This window comes from Falco naumanni, chromosome 13 (genome assembly GCF_017639655.2).
Source record: "Falco naumanni isolate bFalNau1 chromosome 13, bFalNau1.pat, whole genome shotgun sequence".
NCBI lineage: Eukaryota > Metazoa > Chordata > Aves > Falconiformes > Falconidae > Falco > Falco naumanni.
Genome location: NC_054066.1, coordinates 29,174,818 through 29,195,859, shown reverse-complemented (window position 1 = coordinate 29,195,859; position 21,042 = coordinate 29,174,818). Strand labels below are relative to the sequence as shown.

Sequence of the window (21,042 nt, the reverse complement as noted above, 5' to 3'; positions counted from 1 at the left end):
AATTATCTGTGCTATTTATGCCGGGGACTCTGCCGCTGAGGCTCTCAGCGCCGGGCCCTGTGGTGTGGGTGGCAGCAGCCTTGGCTGGGCTGCAGGGCTGGCAGCAGGGTGGCACCATGCACAGGGACCCGTGCAAAAGCATGAAGCATGCTCTTGGTTTTGCTTTGCTTTTCAAAACCTAGTTGGTTCTCCTTTAATTATGTTCTATGATGTACCAAAGTTACAGTTAAGTTTCTATGTTTTTACCGACACCGTTTTTTCAGGGTGGTGTAACCTGTTGGAGTTCCGAGCAGGTTCACGGTTTATGTCCTGTTTTCTTAACAAAAAGCTGCTCCTTTTTCCAGCTTTCTCCCACCACTTGTTAGGTGCTCCAACGCCTTCTCGGAGCAGCGCACGGCGCCGCGGGCTCGCGCCAGCCCCTGCCCGGGTGGTCGCCGTGGGGGTGGCACAGGGGCATGGCCTGGGGGGGCACGGCTCCTGGCGCAGATGCAGCATTTTCCTGGTGTGCCGGCACCACTGCGTCCCCGCAGCCACGGCCGGGGCTGTCGCTGTTGGGCTGCAGCCAGGCCCCAGGCGCCCGCGCACGGCTGTACGCCCCGCGCACGGCCCGCCCGCCTTGGGCAGCGCTAAGTGAGTTCAGCTGGCGGCCCTCGCTGCTCCCGGCCCGCCGCCCGCCACCTGCGTGGCGCGGGCCCGCGCTCGGCCTGGGGAGCAGGGAGGGCAGGCCCGGGGGGGCAGGGCAAGGCAGGCCCGGGGAGGGGCCCGGCGGCGGGGCCGGGCGCGGCGGGGCCGCGGGGGCTGGCGGAAGGCGGTGGGGGAAGGCGCGGCGCCCTCCGCCGCAGCCGGGCCGCAGGTGGGGCGGGGAGGCGGCCGTGTCCCCCCGCCCCCGGCGGGCGCTGCCGTGAGGTGAGGGCCGGGCCGGGCCGCTGCCGAGGGCGGGAACGGGCTCGGGCCCCGCGCTCCCCGCGGCCGGGCGGCCCAGGGCGGGCTCCTGGTAGGGGGGAGCAGCCTCTCCCCGAGGGCGTTCGCGTCCCTTCTGGCGGGCGGCGGGCAGGGGGAGCTGGCGGCGCCCCGCGGAGCGGGCGATGGATGGGGCGGGCGAGGCGGATCTCTGCGGCGACGAGGCGGCGCCGCGCTGGAGGAGGAGGAGGGCGACCCCCCGGCCGCAGCCCCGCGCCTGGAGCAAAGCCCGGCCGCAGTCGTACCAGAGCCCCAGCGGGGTGCTCTACACCGACTTCCCCGTGGGGGACAGGTGCAGCTGCTTCACCGTGACTCAGCCGGCCGGTACCGTCAGCACCTGCCCGGGCGGCGGAGCGCCGCGGAGGGGCCCCGCTATGGGCTCCGTGTCCAACGGGAAGGTGCGGCCTCCGGCCCACGAAGCGGTCTCCCCTGAGCCGCCCTCCCCGGCGCTCGCTCCGGCCTCTGACGCTCCGGTCGGCGTTAGCGCCAACGGCGCCGTCACCTCGCCGGGCAGCCCGCCGGGCCATCATCCCCTGAGGGTCCCCGGGCAGCCGGCACTGGCCCCGCAGCGGGAGCAGACCGCTCTCACGGGCAGCCCGCAGCTCTCGCCCGCTGGCAGCGCAACCTCGCAGTGCAACCGGCTCCCCCGAGCGCCGGGCCGGCCGCCGCCGGGGTCCCCCGCGACCTCCCCGCCGCCCGCCGCGGCCGCCGCGGGCCCGCCCGCCGTCCTGAGCACCGACAGTCCGGCCGCCCGCAGGGTGGGCACGCAGCAGATCATCCCCAGGAGCCTGGCCTCCGAGATAAAGGTGACGAGCAAGGGCAGCGGCCAGAGCACGGAGGCAAGCAGGAGGGTGCTGAAGGTGCGCAGCATGGTGGAGAGCCTCAGCGCGCCGTTGGCGGCCGATGCGGAGGAAGAAGCCGAGGGAGACCTGGACAGCCCGGGGACCCTGAGGCGCGGCCTGCGCTCGACGTCCTACCGCAGAGCCGTGGTGAGCGGCGTGGACTTCGACGGCTCTTCCAATTTTAAGAAAAAAAACCGAATGTCCCAGCCCATACTTAAAGCGGTTGTTGAGGATAAAGAGAAATTTTCAAGCCTGGGCAGGATGAAGGTAAGTGGTGCTGAACGGAGACACGTTGATTTTGAGTGGTGTAGGCGACACTGGCGGTGATTTGCAGTCTCTAGGTTTTCCATAGATGCTGGAGTCCTTCCAGTCTGCTTCTAGCTACCGCGGAACTTCTCATAGTTATTGGTGAGTCTCGCAGATCACTTACAAATGTTTTCAAAGTGAAGTGGTGGAGGCTTCAGGGACAGGGCTCTGTTGAAATCCAGGCAGCTCAAAAATGTGTTGATGGCAGCCTCCTGCTTGCGTTTCCTGCAGGATTCCCCAACACATCGAGGTTCTCTTCCACAATCAAGTGATGTTCTAAAACTTTTCCCCAGAAAGTAGTAAACATGGGAAAAAAAGACTTTGACCTAGTAAAGGCTACCTGCGAAGGTAGGCAGACGGACAGAAAAAATGAACTTTCACCCTTGCTCCTCTGGGACGTTAGTATTTTTAAAAATCGGAATGTGTTTTTTAAACTGATAGCGGCCATTTCAGGTATGTTTATTTGTAGCTTGATTTTAATGACTGCAAGTAAAAGCAGAATGCCTGTTTTTAATTCTTGGTTGTAATCTCTTAGGAGCAGTAGATTTATATTGAATGTTAATGTATTAAATTATAAAGACTTACTGAAAATACTTTTACTTGAACATATCTTATTGTAATATTGTATTTCTTTTTTAATATAATCTGGTACTTTTTGAAAAATATATTGGTAGATTTCTGCAGAGTTTGGAATTGTGTAATAAAGTGCTCGAGGCTAAGGGTAATGCTCTAGCTATTAGAATAATTATCAGTTTTCAACCAAATTAAAAATTATGGTTATGGCAGCTTTTGTGAAAACGCTGTAAGTGGCAAAATAGTAATCAATCAAATTGTGGACTGCTGCAGAGTAGGGAGGTGGTGATGTGATTTGGTTTTGGTAGTAGTCTTTAACAGTATGTTTTGTTTAAAATAGGAGCATGTGATGTTGTCCTGGCTTTACACACAACCCCCTTTTTGCTAGTAGCATTTTTTTAAAACAGACTTCTTAGACCATATGACCTGTTGCACCAAAACATCTGTTTTGCTTCAAAGTTTTGTTTTGGTCTCAGAACATTAGTTTATAAAATACTTAATGTGGTTGCTCTTTGCAAAGTGTGTGAAAAGAGCCACTCAGTTGTGTACCTTCTGTCCTCATAGGAAAGTCCAGTGACAGTGGAATGAGTTGCAAATTCACTGAACTCTTGTAAAGCTAGTGTACTATGCTTTTGAAACATAAGAGAAGCATTGGGGACAAGTATGTATAAACAGCGTGTGAGAGAAGGAAAGCTAGAGTAGCTTTTCACTTTCTGTGGTGAAACCATTGTTTTCATGAATACTTGTCCAACACCAGAAGTTTATAGTTTAGGGCCTGCTAATGTGGTGCCTAAGTATCAAAACAGAAGTTCTTGTTACCATTGATTGTTTTGCATTCTTTTAATGTGTATATATCTCTTTCTTGTTAAAATTATCAGAAGAAAATGCTGAAAGGACAAGGGACATTTGATGGGGAAGGTAAGCCCTTTTCTGTACAGACTTGATAATCTGCTCAATCACAAGAGAGATGAACTCCAAGATTATTTTGCACGCTTCTTTCGTATGTAGTCAAAGACTTAAGTGCCTTGTTTTTCAGTACACTGTCTAAACCATGGAACCATAGTTTTAGCACTAGACATACTTCAGGGAATGTTTTAAAGAGTACAAAATGGCAGGCTAAAAATGGGGTTTTGTTTGAAGGGCTTCTTTTCAATTTAAATTCCATTCCTTCCTAAAAGATTAATTGATCAATGTTTCTGTCTTGGCCCTAACAGTTCTGTAGAATTACATGATGAGGCTTCTTCCTCCTGTTGGGACTGCCTTCCTGCATATTCCCTGTGACTCCCTAGGTGCAAGATGTAACTTTTGTGGATCAGTTTATGGGTTTGGGGTCATCGCTTGCAAGCAGATGCCCAGATTGCTGTTCTCAGAGTTTATGGTTCACGTGTTTCTCCCTTTTCCTCATAAGGCAGAGGTGCTGGGGTGTGTTCTGTGAATTCGTAATCCTTTTCTTGCTACCTAGGCTTCAAGTTTTAAGTGTCAGAAAAACACTGTTAATGTTACTCGTTAATTCTTGGCTTTGCCAAGTTTGCTGCTATTCACAATATTTCAACAAGAAAAAAAATCTTTCCTGGCTACGACTCCATTAGTCCATGGAAGTTTAATTCTAGCAACTGCTACTCTCTTGGCTTTTCTCTGCTTAATGCCTCCTTAAGGTTGTATCAGCTGCTGTGTTACCTTCCTTTTCCTCTTACTTCTATTTTCAAGGCTTTTCTACTTTGCTCCATTTGCATTGCTCTCTATCTTACTTTCATCTTCTCTCACACTGTCTCCTGATGACATTTTCTAGATTCTCTTTCAATGTCTCCTTTCTATCTTGAACTGATCCCAGCTAGTACCTTTCTCTGTAATGCCTCTCAGAATTCAGTTGCTGTACATATTTCTGGCCTTAAAAGCGTATATGCTGTGTAGACCTGTTCCAGAGGACAAATACAAAAGGCCAGATGTTGTATAATACTCAGGTGAGGGCTGTGTGGTCTGAGAGGTGGAACATACCTACCCACTCCAGCATCAGACCTCAGGAGTTGCACCTGTGTGTGGAGCATCCAGACTGTTCACTTCTTTCCCTTTTATCTGATAGGGGAGGACTGGATATTGTCCAAAGCCTGGCCCATCTCTAAAGTACCTTTTAGAGCTTGCTTTCTTAACAGCTTGATCTGCCTGTTAGGTTGTTCTGGTCTTGAATTTCTCTGTCCTTTTCTGGTTGCTTTTGAGAAGAGTGTGTGGTCAAGGAGATTGGGAAATGGAAAGGGTGTGCTCCACACCTGCACTTCGTTGCCGTTGATGATACTGAATGAATGCTGGCACTACTGATACAACGAGTGTATTTTGTCTTAAGGTTCATAGGCCTCATGTTTACTCAAGCAACCTTTGAAGTTTCTATTTGGAATAGTTCTGACCTCAAAATTTTGAAATTTGTATCATTTCCTTAGTGAAGTGCAAAGATGGTACTTAAAGCTGATGGAATGAAAGTTGGCATGGGTAGTGGACTTGCAGATTAAAATAGCTAGACCTCCAGGTTAGTGACTCTGCTCAACACGCTTGTTCAGTTTTTAAATTGCTGGCTAATTTTGAAACATTGTGCAGCAAACCAAGGAAGAAAAAACTGTTTTCTGGTTGTTGTTTTTTTTTTTTTTTTTTTACAAAGAACACATCTGTTATTTAATTCAGTCAGTGTGGATCTTTTGGTAGTGGTACAGTGATCCATTGTTACTGTACTGCACCATTGTCCATCCTAAATAAGATACTATCTTTGTCTCGGAGTTTGTGAACAGCACATTGACATTTTGGGTTTTTGCATTGTTTAAGTGTTACTTACAATTTTATGAAAGCAGCTAAACAAACTTTCTAGCAATTACTGACATACTATTGTTGTTTTATAGAAAATGCTGTATTATATCAGAACTATAAAGAAAAAGCTCTGGACATAGATTCCGATGAAGAGTCTGAGCCCCGAGAGCAGAAGTTGGATGAAAAGATTGTTTTTCACTGTAAGCCCCTGAGATCAACATGGAGTCAGCTGTCTGTTGTGAGTAATTGATCATCATATAGCCAGACAAAGACAGAGTATCTCAGAATGTATTGAAGCAGGTCTTTTTATTTGCTACTGGAATTTTTGGCTGAAGTTTGTCATCTCCTTTTTCCCTTCCAAAATAAAAGATGTCTCGATTTTTTTTTTTACAAGTTTGCAACTATTCAAATATTAATAATACAAATCCAGAGGTCTCAATTTAGCTTTTGTTCAGGTTTCATGTAAGGTAACTCATAACAGCTTAAAGAAAGCATAAATCATGTCTTCTGAGTCAATTTTAGTAGGTATAGACTGATGCTCCTGCCAGAATCTGTTTCCCTGGTTATACTGACACCTTCCTTTTTCTAGTGCAAGTGTGTTTGTAGGCTCGTGTGGCCACACAACAGAGTATGTGATTTGAAATCACCAAAATAATAATAATAATAAAAAAATCAGTGTAGTTTAAGGTGAAATCAAATGCAACTTTGAAATGCAAAGGAATTAATATTTCACGATTTTATGCTTTAAGATACTTTTTTTTCTTTTTCACCTATGCTGGGAAAAAAAAAATCAAGCATGTCTCTTTTGTATGTGCGTTGAATTTAAGACCCTAACTTTGTACTTTCCACAATCACTGGAGGTGGTTGCTTAGGCCTTACCTGCACAGGGTGCTGGCAGCTGTGCTGATGGAGGTCCTCAGAAGAGTTACGGTTTACGCCAATGCATGTTACTGTATCTGGCTGTTCTGAATGAGGTGCTGCCAGCCTGAAAAGACAGGTTGAAATCCTAACAGTGTGTAAACTCAGAGCGAAAACTGTGCTTTGTGGTACCATTCAATAAATTTGTGTGGACTAAACCTTGAACAGGATTTAGTCCTGTTTGGCTAGTTTGTTTGTTTGTGTTTGGTTGGTTGGGTTTTGCTTTTTTTGCTAAACATTGTTTTTCATTTCATGAGAGGGACATGGAAGTCCTGATCAATTACTGGTCTTTGTTTTGCATAACAATCAATACAATTGAGAGGGTCCAGTTTAGGGTCCTTTATTTGGCAAAGACAGAACTTCACCTTACTACGTACCTTACTACGTACCTTACTACGTACCTTACTACGTACCTTACTACGTACCTTACTACGTACCTTACTACGTACCTTACTACGTACCTTACTACGTACCTTACTACGTACCTTACTACGTACCTTACTACGTACCTTACTACGTACCTTACTACGTACCTTACTACGTACCTTACTACGTACCTTACTACGTACCTTACTACGTACCTTACTACGTACCTTACTACTCTAGGTTGATTTGACTGCATGTATTAATGGAAACCATTTTTAAAAAGCCGAGTATTCAGATAGTGGTATTCTGCTACCCATAGCACAGTCCGTGAAGCATCCGCAGTGGCTTTTTCTTAGTAGCGTTGTTAAACAATGTAGAATTCAGCTGTTTTAATCAGTAGTGTAATCTTGCTAGCTTCCCTGCTAGTAAATTAATGATACTGGTTGATATTTCAACAGGCTTTCATCATGTGCATGATTTTGAGACGAAAGGAACTGTAAATAAATCTGTGGTTAATTTTATTATCCTTTGATCATTTCTGTGGCTTCTAGAGGGATATCCCTAAAATGAAGGGTTTGGGGTTTTGTTGGTTTTTGTTTATGTAACTTGCAGAATGTTGCAGAACTTCATCTCTGTATGCAGCATAGGAGTGTTACGTGACATCAGCACTGGGTTAATGGTTGGACTCGGATCATCTTAAAGGTCTTTTTCAACCTGAATGATTCAATGATTCTATGATCACCTGGAATATTCAACAGTTGGGGCCATTGGCTTTGTATATCCTGTATAGATTAGTTATTAAGCCTCAGCAATATCTTCTAAGGCTACTTATGTTGTCTGTTTAGAAGAGCTGTCTTACGGGTGTTGATGACCTTTTGCTGTTTAAGGTATTGAAATAGGAATCCCTCTTTGATTCAATAATTATGAAGCAGGCAAGACAATGTGGTTTTGAAAAGATTAACTTTAATTTTTTTTTTCAACAAAGAAAGTACATTAAATGTAGTTTATTTGCTTAATGCTGCAAAAAAAAATTGTTTATAATGAAGTCAGGGTTTTTTTTCTGCCTTTAGGCAAACCAGCAGTTAAATGTTCAACAGCTGAGGTATTTTGGGAGGAATGCTATTCAGTAATAATAATAATTTCAAAAACACTGATTTGTTGTGAGACCAAAATAGTACAAAGATCATTTCAGTAAGAGAGCCATGCCTATGCCATGCTTACAGTTATACAAACCAGCTTGTTCTTCACGATTTCCAGCACAGCAGACTTGGTCAGTGTCTTTACTTGATTTACAAGGATCGAGGTGGGGAGTATATGAGAAAAGGTAGTAGACTGTGAAAACAAAATATGGGAATCTGAATCTTGTAGTGTCTCTGTTTATAACTCCCTGGAAAAATTACATGCTGTCAGTGTGTATTAAAAAGCGAGTGTGGAATTGTAACAGGAGGTCAGCTGGAAAATGTCAAAGTATTTGGTTTCAACATATGTTAGGAAAGAAGGAGAATAATACATTTATGGTATTTGTTAGCAGTGACTATGCTAGGAAATAGAGGGGGGACGCAGCAGAACGAATCTGCTCTTTCTGCAGGATGTTTCTTTGGCCATACAGGCTTGATGGCTGATGCAGTCAGTTCTGACCAGACTTGCCATTTGAGGGGAGTAGTGAAACCTTCATGTATAGAGTTGTTGAATCCTTTATGATAATAATAAAAACATGTTTCTCTCTTCCTGCAGTGTATGCACCCATGTGAAAGTAAGATTGAGCTTTTCAGAGAACATATACGGACTCTGAAATGGGGTGCTGTTTAAGTCCAGTTCCTTTCAAATTCTTCTCTTGAACCTTCTTCCTGTTGCAGATTAGACAGCTAGCAGTACTGAAGCAGGTGACGAGGTAAAGAGCTACCTTATCTACTATCTCTGTTCCTTGCAACCTTCATCTGTTAATTTAAAAGTTTAATTTAGGGAGAATAACCAATATTTCCAAATATATTTGAAAAGTATCTTTCGATAATTGTGAAGATTTCCAGCAAATCATAGGCAGTGATACTAACTTGTGCACTATATTAAATGTATTTACTTTCCAACAAATGCAGCATTCAGTTGGTATGGTATGGATAGTGACAATGTGTGTTACTGTGCATTCAAAGAATCACAGCATCAGTTAGGTTGGAAGGGACCCCTTGAGATCTTGTCCAGACCCCTGCTTCAGGAGAGTTGGCTGGAGCAAGTTGTCCGACTGTGTCCAGGTTGTTAACATTTCCATGGGTGGAGACCTCACCACCTCCCTGGGAAACATGCTGCAGGGTTTGACTGCTGTGTCCGACTGGTGGACTTTGAACTTAAATGTGTGTTTTTCGAGGTCCTTACCATACAGCCTGGAGATACGAAGCATGTTTGCTTTTCATTACTACTGTCAATGCTGCTATGATTCTTACAAATATTCTTGAGATCTACGCTGGAAACAATGTCCCATAGCATGGGTAATTCTTAGAATTATTGATGTATTTGATCTCATACCCAGTAGGTTCAATGTGTTTGTGTAGCGCTGCATCAAGATTTTGCATGTTCTCTCAACTGCTGTTTCTCTAACCTGAAACTCTTTCCAAGCTTTGGTCATCTTGTGTTTCATTTTTCTGATCATCTCTTTCTCTGGCTTGGGAAAAGTGCAGCTGTGGTTTTTCTTATTCATTTAAAAAGCTGCTCTAAGTTGCTTTACCAAGTCACTCGCACTGTCACCTTTCCATGACTGCCTCTTCTCTGTGGTATCATACAAAAGCTACCTGGTTTTATTGTCGAGGACCTTCAGGGCCAATCTTTGCTTTAGCTCCCATTTCTCTCCCATTATCAGAGGGCTTATGTTAAAATTGTTTATGGTGCAGCTGCTTCCTATATTTGTCAGAGAAATATTTCTGGTGAGTTACCCCCATCCAGCACCTCTGTATTTGGAGGAATGTCTTGTACTTAACCACAGAGTTAACCTGTTGTTCTTTTCATCTTTTCCTCCTCGTCTCTGCGGCTGAATCAGTCATAAGTGAGTTGGAAAAAGTCCAGTGGGACAGTAAGTCAGCGGTAGTAGCTGTAGTGTTGGGCCTCTTCTTTCTGGTTATGTTCTTAAGCTTATATTAACTTTTTGTTTGCATAGTATGATAAATATGATTTTTAGGCTATTTCAGCTAAAACATTTTGGAATAGGAATTGAATTTTCTTTCACTGTGCGCCAGAAATAGTCTCCATATTTGGGCCTCTTTGGAAGCGTTGCCATTGATTAAGAATGTAAGGTTGAGCCATTTGCTTATGCAATTAATTTATATGTATACTTTTATGTACACATCCATATATGACAGAATAATGATCACAAAACACAGCTACACTTTTTGAACATTAATACAGTGGTTGCCGCAGTGACCTCACTGGAAATTTGCAGTTGCTCTGTTAACAGGAAGCATTGAAATCTCTTGGATATGTTCATAGGTATTTCCTGTGTTGGCATGTTTTTAGAAAAGTCTTCCACTGCACCCAGAAAAAAGTGACATTGTGCTTCCTAGCGAGTGCTTTAAAGCTTTCAGGTTGTTGATTGAAAGGTACTTTAATTCTTGCTTGGTATTCAGAAGTGTATGTTTGTGGTGAGGGATCTGTAGCTTAAGTTCACAAGTTCAATTAAGTTCACAAGAACAATTGCTCGCGCACTGGAATATTTGTTATTTTTGCAAGTATATACATGCATGTGTATACTTCGGTGTGCATGCAAACCAAAGTGTGGCACTTGTTAACGTTGTGCCATCTTGACTGTTGAGCCTCCTATTCAGATTTGTGGTGCCTGGTAGGCAGGCATAAAATGAGGAATAATACATCCTTTAAAATTCCAGGGAACAAGTGGAGTAAGAAGAGAAAGCTGATGATGATAGTGCATTGGGAGCTTTTGGGGAAGACTGAAAGAGAAATGGGAGCATGAAAGTGCATCTGTTAGGTTTCGTGGAAAATGGCTACAGCTGGGGTTCATGATGGTTGCGTACGGAGGGCTGGGGCAAACTTGTCTTGGCTGATTTGGCTGTAGGGTGCTGGGTGGGGAGAGGTGTCATCGTAGGGTTGAGGATAGAAATACTGGGGTATTTACTCAGGACTTTGCCATGTTGTTTATAGTAAAGCTGGAGCTCCTCCAGAATAATTTTTTGGCCAACAATCTACCTGTCTACGTAGTTTGTCTATGCCTTTAGGTGTTTAACAAATGAAGGCACTAAGATTATCCAGGGCAAGTCGGAAAACAAACCTTGTGATGTACATGTGTCAGTCAAGAAACCTAACTTAAAAAGAGAAAGTAGTTTTCATGCTTCTGTGTGTGTGTGTGAAATCCACGGAGGTTGTACAGGGTCACCGTGATTCAGCTGTGCGTGCTTTTGCTGCAGTAGTTCTGTGTTTGTGTCTTGGGATAGTTTTTAATGAAATAAATTTACTTCTTTTGGTAAGTCAAATGACAGATGTTATTAACTTTTTAAAATTATTTCATTTCTGCTAGTTCACTGCTGTCTTTCTGAAATGAATAGATTCTTCAGCTGCGTTCTTAGGGCAATATTTTGATAGTCCTGCATATATATATATATAAAAATCACATTTTTCTACAAAACATGTTAAAAAATTAATTTATTTTTTAGGTGAAGAAGAATGGATTATCTGAAGTGATCAGCCAGGAAGAAAGAAAAAGACAGGAGGTACTCCTTTAAAGTAACATTCTTCTTCGTTGCTTGTTTAGGGGCGCGCTGCATGCCTGATTAAATACTCTATTTGTTGATAAGAAGGCAAGTTCATCGGGCTGTTTTCTGTCCTAGAGCGAAGTGCCGTCTTTCCTCAGGGAGAATAAATAAACAAAACCTGTCTATTGCTGATGTGCATGACCCCCTGCCACAGGTCTCCTACCAACCCGCTGCAGCTCTTGCCTAGGTACGCTCACTCCAGCAGATGTAGCATGGTTGGTGGCTACTCAGTAGCGGCAGGCAGGCACTGCTGCATGCTGTGCTGGGGAAGGTGTAAAATTAACCTTGTATTCACAGAGGGTAGGAGGTGGCACATTTTTAAAGGCAGTGAGGAAGAATTAACAGCTTTTTACAGTGCCTCTTAGTTGTAACTAATCCTATGAACAAATTTGAACCTGCGAGCACTGTGTAGCTGGTGTAACTAACCTTTTTCCTTTCATTCTGAAATGGAGTAGGTGCATCCATGCTGTCAACAGTACAGACAACAGCAGCAATTACTGATGTAGTTACCTTTTCTCTCTCTGTCTCTTTCCCCTTTGTTCCTTTTGTCCTCTTTATCCACTTCCTCTTTGCTCCTTTTGTCCCCTTTATCTGCTTTACCCTCCTTCCTTACTTACAGGGTCTATTTCAAATGAATGAGAGGTGTTGAAAAGAATAGCCTGACCTAGCCAACTGTATACCTGCAGTTCTTGAGGTATGTCCTTCAATAGGGAAAAAAACCCAAGTTTTTTTCAGTAGAAACACTGTAGCATTACCTGACGTGGTTGTTTCATTATCTTCAGGACATACCTCAGTGAGTGTAGCTGAGTGAGACCTGATTGGGGTTTTCTGTATGTGTATAGCAAGCCTCAAATATTAACTTAGCTGCATGACCTACAGCTATTGTGTTCATATGTGAAATACAGAAACATCTTGTATTGCATATGTGAGATTTGTACAATGGTTTGGGGGGTCTTTTATCATGTTCCAGTTCTTTGCTTATCTTTTGGGGCTGTGCAGCAGTTCAGGCCATGTGTTCTGCTTTTCTGTCTCCTCCTGCTGGGAAGCTTTAAGACACAAAAGCATTTCTTTCAGTCATATCCTTTAGGAGCCTTAAGTCTATGTTTCTGGGAGTCATATTTACATCCTGTCAAAGAGAACAAGTTCTTTAGATGCCTTTTAAATGAAAAGTTTTTAATGTTACCAAAAAAATGTTTCCAAGCCTGAGGGTTTTTTATTTGAATGTTAGAGGCCTGTTCCTGCAGAGAGAGCCTAAATAAATATTCCTAGCTGTATTACCAACTTGTGCTTTTGTTGTATTTCTTTTAAATTGCCTTTTATCAATTATTCATTATTTATTGTTTAAATTGCTTTTTATACCCTATTAGATTATTTTTGCCATTGTAATATAGTCACTGTAGAAAAATAATTTGTTTGCTTTCTACCTTGATTAAATGTCAATGTCATACAGTCATGCACATCCCATCTTTCAGAACACATTAGTGAGATGGATGGATGTGCATCTTTGTCTAAATATATATTGGACTGAAGACTGGAAACTTAACTGCTGGGCAGAGGCCAGAATGCCCATTTTAGGTACCTTTCTGCACTCTGTTAGCCAAGCAGGATGTAGATTTGCCACCAGAGTTTGGCTGATTTATGTATATGCGCTCTAGATTCTTGAGGCTCATGGGAGTTGGCAAGCAGGCAATGTAATGTCATTTTAAGCATCACGTTTGTGCATCTTCTTGCACAGCAGTACTCACTCCTGTGAATAACATGTTGTAGCTGTAACCTATCTGCTGCTGTGTCTCTTACCTAAAAAGCTGAAGGGATCTTGGTAGGTAATAAGACAGAGTGTACTGATAAGTACATTAGACTTCATTTCCTTGTACATATAATGGTACTGTAGGCTTTCTGTGGAGTGCAGTTGTCTTTGGACTGCATAAATCTTGAAGGCTTCAGCTAAAGCAGGTTCTAAGAAATCCAGAACTTATTATTTCATTATTAAAATCTCAGTTCTTTGAAGAAGAATTTTTTAGAAGAGCAAGAGTAATTTTGAAAGCAGAGTCTGGGAACACTGAGTCTCAGGATACCCAAGAGAAATTGTATTTAATGAAAAACTTACCTTAACACCACCAGAATTCACTAGGCTTGAACTGTTTTAAGAAATCTTAGGAGCAAATACTCCCAGCAGAATATTTTGCTCTCCCCCCACCCCACTCCCGGTACAGTTTGTCGCAGCTGGCAATATCCAGGGAGACCACCTTCAACCTGCCTGTAGTCGCCCTTGCCTTTATACCTGTCCCTGGAGGAGCAGGGTTCCTCTGAAGCACATACGTCAGCCCATCTCAGTGACCTCTTCCTGCAGCCTGTCAGCTGCAAGACACTCTCTCTGTTTCTCTCTGTATATGCAGAGCCATGGGCATCAGCCTTTCCAAATACTTAACTTGTGCACTGCAGCATTTAAAGTATCTATTTCTCCTTTGGTTTGAGAATGCTTAGGGAAGTTAGTTGCAAGTAGCTAATGAAACTATATGCACAAGTATTGCCATTAGCTATATTGAGAAGAAAGCTGTATTACTTCTGCTGGTGGTATTATTCTGTGCTAGTAATGCCTGGAATGTGGCACTGATGACAAATGTGACTTCGTGTGGAGCTTGTGACAGAAGGGTTCACGAAAACTGTTTACTTTTTTCCATGTATATACATACAAGAACTCTGTTAGATTAACAACAAATAAAGCCTAGGGAGGCAAAAGCTGTCTAAAAGCTGAAATGGTTTCTATTTGAGAGATGAAAATTTCCAATGGAACAAAGATGTGGATTTCAAAGTCCAAAATCCGTTAAAAGTTTGCTTTGTATGTCAGCCTGCTGATGGAAGTTACAGTGGCTACTTAGAAAGTGGTAGGGTGATAAAGCAGAAGTTGTTTGTGGGAGGTGAGGGAGTGCACCTCCAGCACCAGGAGGGCTGCCTGGCTGGTGTCTGGTCGCTAATCACTAAAGGGGACTGTGGCTGTTACCCCCTCCTGTCTGCTCTGCCTCTAGGCTCCTGTCCCTGTTGCAGATAGCTCAGCTTCTCATCTGCCTGCTCCTAACTTGATGTTTTGAAAGTAACCAAGATATTGCTGCTGATCCAAGACTAAAACCTGAATTTTGCAAAGGGTTTTGCTTTTTGGCAGATGCTTGAGTAAGCAGAGTTCTGTTACCCAGGAACACTTTCAAGTAAATAATGCAGCAGCTTCTGCTTAAAAAGAGCAAAAGCAAATACTGGCTGGTGAACAGTAGTATGACTGATACAAAGCTTCCAACTGGACCACAGAAAAACCAATATGTTTGTGGTTTTTTTAGCTAAAAAAAACAAATGCAAAACCCACCTTTCAGGAGTATGAATGGGGAGTGATGACAGCTGGTTTTTTGTTTTCAAACTCTCTGTTTGTGCTTGCATTGAAAAGTCTAATATAGACACTTAAATTTTTTTTGTTGTATTAAATAACTTATTTCTAAGTAAATGATGCAACTATCATAGAAATGAATATTTATGGTATAATCTCTAGCTTATATCCAATAACTTTTCTTTGCACACCACCTCCACATTTTCCTTTTTTTTTTTTTTTTTTTTTAAAAAAAAAAAGAAAGTGTAGTCAATAGTAAGTCTTTTCTTTCCCCCTCTGCTTTTGCTTTGCAGGCAATATTTGAAGTGATATCTTCTGAGCATTCTTATTTGCTGAGCTTGGAGATTCTCATCCGGATGTTTAAAAATTCCAGGGAACTGAGCCTTACAATGACCAAAACAGAGAGCCATCACCTTTTCTCCAATATCACGGATGTTTATGAAGCAAGCAAAAAGTAAGTGTAGCAATGCATTTCTACATTTAAAAAAAGTACACCTTTTAGATTAGAAATAAAATCTAAAATTTAGATTTAAATTGTTTACTTCTTAAAATTATATCTGATTACTGCTAGTCAAAAAATATTTCAAACAAGTAATGAAATGTAGCGTACAGAATAATGTCTTTAGTGTTACCACACATCAAAGGAACAGCTGCAAAGTAGCAAATTCAGCATAAATTTAGGCCTGACAATTTAAGAAGAGAAATCAAAGGCTGCACATATTAATATGCAGTGTCTTAGTTTTTTATAAGCTGTAAATAAATCAGAATGGAAATTGATTCTCTGTTCTTTGAGAGCACCAAAGTATGTGCTCTGCAGTGCTAAAGAATCATTTCATATACTACAAACAGCTAAGGTTGTATTTTGCTGACCATAGATTCTGTTGTAATATGAGTAAGCTCCTGTTTATTTGGATTATATTTTCCTTACATACCTCACAGACAGCTCCTTAAATAGTAGAACTTTGGTTAGTGCTAGCTAAGATATATGGTAGTATTTGCAGACTCAAGCTGTGCCTTACCTACACTCTTGTTCTCTGAGGCATCTTGCTGTTATTTGGAAAAATCTTAGCTTTTCTTGCTAGAGCACTGCATTTTTAAAGTTGTTTATTTTTCTGCCTGTATGATTTAGTAAGGAGAGCTTGCAGGTAGGCTGAACTGGAGATGTCAGGTTATTTTAATACCTGTTTGAACATAAAAGCAAGTTTTTTATTGGAATCTCAAGTAACCATTTTAGTGGTAACCATTTCTTCCAAAACTGTCGTGCTAGTTTGAAGATGGAGAGTACGACCATGTGGACATGCCGCATGAGTTTGACAGACTCACCCTGCCACTATGTTGGAGCCCCATTTAATGGGGTAGGCTTGTTATTAGTTTCTCTGAAAATTGGTAAGGAAAGAACATAGTGTATTTTAGTGGAAATAAGCGTCCTTCAAATCTAAATAGCTCCAAAGCTCAGTGTTGATACATTAAGCATTTGTACCTAGTCTTTACAGTCTGTTGAATTAAACTTGGTCTGCCCTTACTGAACTGCTAAGGATTGAGCAAGAGTTTCATACTTGCCCTTAAGAACTGACTCTTGCCAGTGTTTTCCTTAATCAGTTGAATCACTGTTTACTTTCTACTGAGGACTCAATGTGCAGCATACTGTGTGACTGTATCTTTTATGTAAACAGCGTAGGCATTTTGCTGTTTATGAACAGTGCTGTGCACACCATAGCACCTGACACCAGAGACATGTATTTCTGTTAAAAAGATGATCTGCTGTGCTCTTTTTATTGTTTTTATTATATAAGTTCCTTTGGTACAAAGTCAATAACAAGAAAAACGGGCACACTACAAAAAGGAAATGTCAGATCTTGCATGATACAAACGCTGAAAAGTCTGTTGTATGATTGTTGGTAATTACTGCCAGGATTATTTAATACAGGACATGCATATGTATGTGCACTCATGGTGTACTGCAGGGTATGAATACTTCAAACAGTTGTTTAATGAGGCTTTGCTTTGTTTCAATTTGTACATTATTTAGCCTGGCTAATAGTAGTAACAGCAGGTGAATTACTGGGGTCTACATAACTAAAAAATAAAAATGTCAATGCTTCTTTTCATAGACCTTATTTCCAGTTTGAATTCAAGCACAGTGGCTAAAGGTTGCAGATGGCCTAGTTAAGATACTGATTGATCATAACTATAGCACTGTACAGCTTTAAATGTCTCTCTCTTTACCTGTGGAACAGAAAAATACTAGCATCGTTTCAGAAATGGGGCTAATGGTTGGATAAGGAATCTTTCAGTCTGGGAATGTTTCTGGAGCCAGACCTTCCTACCTTTTCAGCTTTTTTTTTTTTTTTTTTTTTTTTTTTTTTGTTCCCTTTGTTTCCTTCTTGTAGAAATTGTGATGTTCTGAATTCTTTAGCGTTAAACCTGTATTTAACTTTGTGGAACTTTTCAAGTTTTATGTTCACAGTCATGGTAATGGCCTTTCTTGCTTCTATTGCTCTGAAACCCCATGAAGTCTGTGGAATTTTACCTCTTTGTGCAGCAGTTTGACTTTGTCTTCTGAAGTTTATGCAGTAGTAAGATTTAGTTTCATGGAGCATACATGTGAGAGTGTCTAATGTATGGTGTCAAGCGCATACCTAATTTAGGAGATACAGAACAGGTGTGTATATTTGGACTTACTGGGTGTACAATCATTTCTCCATCTCCCTGTTCCCTTTTGTTTCTCTCTCTCATAGTTGAGGTCTTTTGCCAGAAGTTGGATGTTGTCTGAATCCACAGCTACTGCAGGAATGAGAGTGGTGTGACAGTAGTGTTCTCAGTGAGTGCAGGTTAACAAAGACCTTATTTTCAAGGAATAGTCCTTTTTACAGTCTTCTCCTTAGATGAAATGTGAACTGTAAAAGTGTCATGAGCCTGTTTTTTGTTAGACAAACATTGATGTCACAGGACCGTCATATATTAGAGGGTGATTGCCATCTTTTTTAGATGGCTTAATAGAAATCAAAGATTTAATTGGTGAGCAGAGGTTGCCTTTCCTTTGGATTGTTTCTCTGAGATACAGCTGACCATACTAGTAATAGCTGTGTGAACAGATGTGTGTTTGGTTTTTTCCCTTTGTTTTTTCCCTGTGTTGAATAAGCCTTCCAAGTCACTTAAATCCACTTTTAAATTTCTTACTTAAAATATTTAAAGCAGAGATGGAGGTGGGGGAAGCAATATTTTTAGGGGAATTCTTACAACCCTTTTGATTAACAGTCTTCAGAGGAAGTGGGATGGGGGCGTGGTGGGAGAATGTAAAAATACTACACTATCCTAAAATTATAATCTTAATTCTTTCTTGTCTGGGAGGTCTTAACGGTTTAAGAACTTGGGGGTTTTATAGCTTGGAGTAAAACCAGAATTTGTAACTCCTTTCTAAGCTTAAATGAAAACATACTTTATTTCCAGAGTTATGCAATACCGTTAAACTATAACAAAACTTTGTGCTGCTTTTCACAACCTCATTTGTGTAAATAACGAAAGTGATTTTAAAACAGAAGCCTTTTTCTTGGTATCTCCAAACTATTGCTTCCCATTTTCAAGCTTTTGTTATAAATTTGCAATAAAGTTGAAGATCTGTTCCGTTATGCTGTATTTTAGGCAACCTTTCCTTTACTTAACCACACTTGTACTCAAACATATTTTTATCAGTGGTTTTGGTTGCTCAGACAAAGGTTTGGTGAGCTGAGGAACATGAACTGATAAAAATACTATCTTTAGTCAAAATTGCTTAAAGCTTATATCTAGGAACTTTGACTTGGAACATGTTTAATGGAAACTCTCTAGAAATGCCAAGATATGCTTCTGATGCATGACAAGGCCATTTCTGATGGAACAAAGCTGCCTTTGTGAGAAGCAGAGTACAGACAGCAAAGACAGCCTCTGCTTTTGGGAGCTTATTGGAATGTCTGTAACACAGAAGAGTTGATCTGAATAATTTGTGCAGCATACAATGTGTTTGTTTATGAAAATGTCTTGTAAGGTGGCTTCAGAAAGCTTAAGGTTTTTATTGAGGATTTGCCTGTATGTGTAATAGGGGAATTCATAACTGATAGAACACAAAATCCCACAAATTGCAACCTGAGTCAGTGCAAGCTGTTAGAGATGTGATGGAGGATGCCATAGGCCAGCTTATTCAGCAGTAAAAGTTGTGTGCTGTGCTTGTGTAGTCTGAGAATACTGTGCAATCTATCTTACTAGTGAGAAAAACTCTCCAGTCTCAGTACGCGGCGCAAAAGAGGTCAGTTTCCCAAGAGCTTGGCTTGGGAAAGGGGAGTTACAGGGAAATTAGTGAAATGCCTTGAAGAACAATTGGTCTGACGGGTCAAATCAGCAAATTTATAGGAGAAAGGAAAGCTTTAGCATTGTTTCTCTCTGCCATTAGGTCAGCGAAAGGCAAAAAGCTTACAGAGTATCACAAGATTAGCAGGGAAAGGCAGGAACAAAAAATGTTTTGACAGGTCTGACTTTTTAAACTCTGTGTCTTGACTTTGGTAGTGAAGCTTGTGTGGGTTTGTGAGGTAGGTTAACATCTTATCTGAGTATCTTCAATTTAATTTTGTATGTGTGAATATAAGTTAGGAGCCAGGTAAGCTTTCTCCTAGGACTGTTTTGTAAATCAGGTTCATGTTTCACCTCTTCCCAGCATACCTTAAATGATCCAGCTTCATCTTTTTCCATAGGAAAATACAGTCGTAGTGTTTATTTAAGGAGTGTGTGTATTGAATCAGTTAACTAGACATTAAATAGATTACTTTTAGAGAATGCAGAGTTCTGTTGCTCACTTTCTTTAGAAGATTGCAAACGCCGCCACCACCCAACCCCAAACCCACATAAAACAAAAAAAAGTAAAAATAAAAACTTAAATACAGTGAGTAGACCCTGGGTGATTCAGGTGAACTACAATGAAAGAGAATTATTCCTAAGTTACAGATCACCAATTTGATCTCCAGGTGACAGTGGTATAAATCATTAACATCCTTTTTTCCTGTTTGGTCTAGACTGATAATCTTAGTCTGTGTTCTGTGTTTTATCCCAGTTGTGGCCATCAGCAGTTTTTGAAGAAAGCTGAGTAATGTCTTGAGGGCACCCAGCTGCGTGTGGTTACTGTGTTGGTGAAGTGGCACTGAGGTATATTCTGGGGGAGAATTTCTCTGCCCTTTCAAAGATGTTCATACTGGGACATTGTGACACGGATAAGCAGCTTCCTTATCAGTAAGTCTGGGTGATGTTGGTTATGTTGGACAGAGTAATGGGAACAAGAGGGGGGGAAAATCCTCCCAAATGATGTGGAAGCAGGATGTGGGGTGTCTGTGGCTCTGTGCAGAAGCTGATGCTGGTGAGCACTGGTACCCATGGCAGACGTTGGTGAGCACTTGACCACAGGTGATGCTTGGGTTCTTGAGGTGTTGCAGAGCATGGCTACATTTATCATTTGTGGTTTTTGCTTTTCTCCCAGCCTAGCTGAATAATCTGCTTTTACTACTGATGGGGCCTTTTTTGATTGTCAGGAGATTCCAGGGATTCTGGAGGAAGTATTGTAGAGCAGTGAGTGCAAAATACTGTATTTTTTCTTTAAATTTATGTGCCCATAGAACACGTTTATGGATTTGCATCATATTGATGACTTGAGACAGTGCATTTATCCTTGTTTCCTCAGATTGCTTCCTTCATGGTTCATTCTGACATCAGAACTCTTTGGCTTGAATATCTAGGAGGTACTTGTTCAGAGGGTTCTTCTGGCAGCTGAAATAACTCTGAGTTGACTTGCACTGTGTCTTTGCAAATGATTAGCAGTGTTGGTAGACCGCAGCTTTAAAATAATACGCAGCTGGTACTTGCATTCCTGACCCAGTGATTGTTCTTTTATAGTTTAGCTTCCTTATTGGAGACAAGATTAGATATGACTTCAACACTCAGGAACAACAAATCTGAACAGAATCATACTTCCCTCCATTCATTTCCTTGTGTGAACAGAACTTAAGAGAAAGAATGGTTTCTTTTTTTTGAACAAGTTTAGAAATTTTTGTACATATACATATATGCATTGTGTAATACTTAATTTAGTAAATACCTGGCAATTACCTATACAAAAAGTGCCCTTGAAGAAAATATAGTTTCCCAG

General features: G+C 41.7%; 1 protein-coding gene across 2 annotated transcripts in view; it reads left to right on the top strand.

Annotated features, from left to right (window-relative positions):
- Nucleotides 1-844: 844 nt before the first annotated feature.
- ARHGEF26 (Rho guanine nucleotide exchange factor 26) overlaps nt 845-21,042 on the top strand; it is a 56,182-nt gene continuing 35,984 nt past the window's right edge. The window contains exons 1-5 of one of the 2 annotated variants that reach the window (XM_040613790.1): nt 845-2,069; nt 3,560-3,599; nt 5,564-5,709; nt 11,405-11,461; nt 15,170-15,330. In XM_040613790.1, the coding sequence (XP_040469724.1) occupies nt 1,086-2,069; nt 3,560-3,599; nt 5,564-5,709; nt 11,405-11,461; nt 15,170-15,330 (1,388 nt within the window). In that variant the 5' untranslated portion in view covers nt 845-1,085. The remainder of the gene's footprint in view (nt 2,070-3,559; nt 3,600-5,563; nt 5,710-11,404; nt 11,462-15,169; nt 15,331-21,042) is intronic. The other variant, XM_040613788.1, reaches the window with a different exon arrangement.